Source organism: Epinephelus lanceolatus, chromosome 15 (assembly GCF_041903045.1).
Source record: "Epinephelus lanceolatus isolate andai-2023 chromosome 15, ASM4190304v1, whole genome shotgun sequence".
NCBI lineage: Eukaryota > Metazoa > Chordata > Actinopteri > Perciformes > Serranidae > Epinephelus > Epinephelus lanceolatus.
Window position 1 is genome coordinate 13,741,815 of NC_135748.1, and position 4,548 is coordinate 13,746,362.

Here is a 4,548-nt window from a genome sequence, read left to right on the forward strand (position 1 = left end):
ATAGGCAGTACAGAAGCTGTTCCATAAAGAATGTCTGAATTTGTCATGCTTACTGTACGACAGTCGGCGGGCACGGAAAGACCTGCACACAAGTTTACAGTTTTTTCTCAATTGCTTAGACACGCTAAGTGAAACTGGAATCCACTTGATCTTCATCATCACCTTCACCTAGCGCAGCAGAAGTCTTGTCTTGCAAATGCATTAAAACTTTTTCACACCCTTTTTCAAAACAGTTAACACAGATCTCAAACAAAGACCCAAAACTTGATTGGACTAACTGTGTTACACTAAATGAAAACATATTAACAGCTGATAGAAATCACTTGCATAATCATCAATCTGTAATTCACCTGTGCAAAACACCTGTGTCGCTATTTGTAAGCATGGATTGAAGAGGAAAAGACTACAGTTCATGCTGTGATCTGCCTGCTTGCCTTTTTTTGGCGCCCACTATAACTATGTAACGTATCAACAGGTACAGAGCACAAAGAACTGCAAGGCCAAACCGATTCATATTGATAGCTGTATGTTGTATTTTGTTATCCATTGTGTGTTGACTGATTGAAAGAATACAAAGTTGTGTTGTTTGATGAACATATTTGCTTTTGTTGCATGTTTTTAATGTTTAATGTCAGGCCAGCAACTTTCAGTTTAGGCCTGGTGTCAACTGTTTTATACATAAATACATAAATACATAAATCATGAAACACATCAGTTGTCAGTGTCTCATATTAAAGTGGGTATAAATGCTGGCCAAAAGTGGTCATTATTTCTATTATTAATTTTTTTTTCAAGAGATGCATTTGAAGGCCCAGAAGGAACTAATGGTTCATCTTCTGCACTGCATCTGCTCATCTGCTGCAGGCTGCAGTGATGGTTGTGCATCATCAGCTCGAGGGACCGTCCTCTGAATAATGACTTGAACTATTTTAATACGTATCCCATAATGGAAACACCGGCAAGTGTCCAAAACTCAAAACAATGAGATCTCTCAACTACAAGATGGTGACTGTCAGTTTATTTATTTATTTATTCTATGAGGAGTTTTTCAAAGTCACAGGAACCAGTAACTTTTTCTGTAAGATATGAGCACAGTCAGAATGAATGAAAAACATTCATGAGAACATACAGTTAATAATTATGAATGTGTACATTTTAACTAAATATGTTAATATACCATAAAGACAGCATACGTCTACAAGACGGTAATGTGGGAACAGAATATTTTGTTTGTACAACCTTACAGAACATGAGATGGAGAGCTCACTAAGATAATGTAAAGACAAAATCACTAATTTTAGTACATTTCAATGAACATTTTATTTGATCACTCAGAGGCCTTCATTTCATTCAGATTAATATAAAGTATTCAGACAGTAAGCATTACACTACCTGATTTGCTCAATGTGTTTGATTAAATATGCAACATGATCAGAACACTCTGATTTGTACACTGTACATACAGTAAGATTACATTGTACACTAAGAGTTCTAATCGTGCCACATTTCCATTCACCTTTATGATCACACTGAGGTGTTGAAACCCAGGGCCTTTTTGGACACCCTCTGTGCATCCTCAGCGAGCATGTCGAGGAAAATATGAAGAGCTTTGTAGGTGGAGATAAAAGAGAGGGATGCTGCTGCTGGGATTCCAATTAATGGAATTAATCTGAACCCTTCCTCTGCTGCCATTAATGCCATGTCAGCCATAGAACAGGCCAGTATTTTAATGATAAGCTCTTTGTTTATTTCGTTTAAACAAAGTGGTGATGTCATCACTGATCTAAGATCTGCCAAAGGCACATGTGCACTAAGAGCAAGACTCTGCAGTGACTTGCTATCAAGACCAAATGTAACCTGATATTGACTGACTGTAGAAACCAGCATGGCTATATCAGTGGCAAAAGAGAGCCCAGGAACTGGTGCAGCTGCTATGAGTGCAGATACAGAGGCAAGGTACTTGATTTTAGACCCAAAGGCCTCTTTCTTCTTTCTGATGATCTCAGGATTGACATTGGGCATGACCAGCAGCAGAGTGTTCCTCTTCTGTGCAGGGATGTCTCTCTCCAGGGTCTCCTCTAACAGATGGAAATCATACAGGTGGAGCTCACAGCTGGACACCAGGAAGACTTGTGGAGACGCAATATCTAATTTTTCAAGACCTGTGTCACAAACAGAACAGAAGAGTCAAATGATGAAATCAAGACAGAATGAGAGACCATCCTGCGATAGGATCACACCTGCTGCAACACCAAATCAGTATGGTCTAATTTGTTTATACAGTTTAAGATTACAGGGACAGTGCACAATAACAAACAGTTCTCTAAATGTGCCAGTTTAGCTGTCTTGGCTGATTCCCAACTGTCTCTGGGCAGGTGTGATGAAAACTACAGAAAACACATACAATACATTAAAACAGGATCAGCAATACAGTACATGCAACAGAACACACTTCATAAGAGCACATCAAATATATGAAAACAGGGACAACAATACATCAAACATAAAAACAAGGCACACTTCAGACGTTGGATACATTTCAGACTATGGTCACACACTTGATATTTTTTAGCCATGATTTTAGGTGATTTTAAATGAACAATGTGTCACAGTCTCTGATGAGTGTTGGCAGACTGTTCCATGTATTTTTTGCCCTTGTAGCCCTTGTTACATATAGCTTTGAGTTTTAGGCATTTGTGATTTCACCCTCTAACCTCAGACTTACGTTGAATGCAGTTGTCCCTGATTTGTTGAAGAGTCCTTTCTTCGCTGAACCTTGACCTCAGGCGGCGTTCCTCATCACGTACGGTATTGTCAATCTTTGAACAAATGAAGTAGAACTTTTTCCCCATCTTCTGAATCTCCTGAGCGAGCTTTGCATCATTTTCTCTGAAGCGATCAGCTGAGATGATGATGAAGAAGTCAAACCTTTCAAATCCAACATGCTCCAGGTACTCATCAGCTGGAAACTCAGAGGTGCCAATACCAGGAAGATCCCATAGTATGACATTGGGATAGTTGGGATGGGGGTATGGTGAAACCTCTAAGGTGGTTTCTACACAACCAGCAGGAGCAGCTCTCTCATCCTCTTCATCTAGTATGCCTCTGAAGGCATTAACAAAGGTGGATTTACCAGAGCCTGTCTCTCCAGTGATTGCAATATTAAGTGGAATATTATCCCGCTCATCCAAATACTCCTGGATCTTTGCAGCTGCTGCGTCAGGCCCATTGGTTTGCAGCTCCTCTTTAATTTTTTGAATGTGTTCATTTTCAAATGGATTATCCATAGTGCTCCCTGAAAAATATAGAAAACAGAAAATCACTGTAGTATTTTGCATTTGTAGTAAGTTCACCCTTTATCTAATAATGAATTAAATATAATGAGGCTGATTTTAATACAGTTGTATTATGCAAAGTTAGGAGACTGCATTGTCAATACATGAATTTTTCGAAATTAATGACTGTGCAGTCTACACTGCAGGATAAATTGTTGCCTCCAGTCAATGATGTATTTTTGGCAGCAAAAAACACCAAACATGCAAAATGAATTCAGAAATTTTATTAGTTATGTTTTGTTCCCTATGATGGTTATTGTAACCTTATTATCTTATACTACTTACACATTACATGTAGAGCAGTGCAAACTGTGTTACATAGAGCTGCAGTAATAAGCATGGATTAGCTGTAAATATATCTCTTACCGTATGAGGCACTTTGATCGTTGTTACTCTGCGAGAAGGTTTAACTTCTTTCTCTGCACAGCCGCACAGTGTCAGAGTTGTACAAAGTTCAGCTCCTTACTGTACAGTCAGTGAAGTGACCAATGAAAATGTCTGCTGGGAGCCACGATAACCAGTCAGTGTCTGTCCTGTTTGTCCTGTTTCCTCGGCCCCATTATCAGTGAAAGCAGCTGGTTTACAAGAAGTGCAGAGAGGAGGGTGCGTTTGTATCAGAGAGCTACACCCTCTGAGTTATCTACTGGCACTCAGTCAGACAAACACGCTTTGCTCTTTATCGGTTTATAGTTTATCAAGAGCTGTTTTCAAGCTGTACATGAATTTTTCCAAATTAAAAACGTGTGTAGTCTACACTGTAAGCTAGATGTGGCCTGCAGTACTTTATCTTTAATGAGCAGCAAAAAAACATCAAAACATCGAAAATAAATTCATAAACATATTCATCATGCCTCTGTTCCTTTAATTAACCTCAAGTAACCTCAATACACAAGACTTTACATGACATGTAGGACAGTGTAAAGTGTGTTACATAGGATAACGCTGCAGTGTATTGTTTCATTCTTCTCATGTGTTTGTAAGTGTTTGACCTTTACATTCCCCTTTGTATCTATCTGATGTTACTTCACATCATCAAGAGATTTAACATTCACTATAATTTCGCCTTCAAACACAGTCCATTGACTGTCTAACAGATACAGCCGAATACCTAACATGTTGCAGTAGGTATGTTCCTCTGATATAATCAAGAGAACATAAGTAAATCAAGAAAGCCCAAGAAAGCTACAATTGATTTCTCATCATCCTGTCGTCT

At 38.7% G+C, this 4,548-nt stretch overlaps 1 protein-coding gene across 1 annotated transcript; it reads right to left on the reverse strand.

The window, feature by feature from the left end:
• Positions 1 to 1,003: 1,003 nt before the first annotated feature.
• LOC117266713 (interferon-inducible GTPase 5-like) lies at positions 1,004 to 3,896 on the reverse strand. Its single transcript, XM_033642035.2, has 3 exons — positions 3,702 to 3,896; positions 2,726 to 3,295; positions 1,004 to 2,162 (listed from the first exon to the last, which is right to left on the reverse strand). The coding sequence occupies exons 2-3, from the start codon at positions 3,285 to 3,287 to the stop codon at positions 1,525 to 1,527; spliced, it is 1,200 nt and encodes a 399-aa protein (XP_033497926.2). The 5' UTR covers positions 3,288 to 3,295; positions 3,702 to 3,896; the 3' UTR covers positions 1,004 to 1,524.
• Positions 3,897 to 4,548: the final 652 nt, after the last annotated feature.

Excerpts from the sequence above, each read along its gene's own strand:
- LOC117266713 (XM_033642035.2), bottom strand. The coding sequence starts at position 3,287 with ATGGATAATCCATTTGAAAATGAACACATTCAAAAAATTAAAGAGGAG. Across the intron at positions 2,163-2,725 it reads CAGGGACAACTGCATTCAAC|GTCTTGAAAAATTAGATATT; the intron begins GTAAGTCTGAGG and ends TTTGTGACACAG.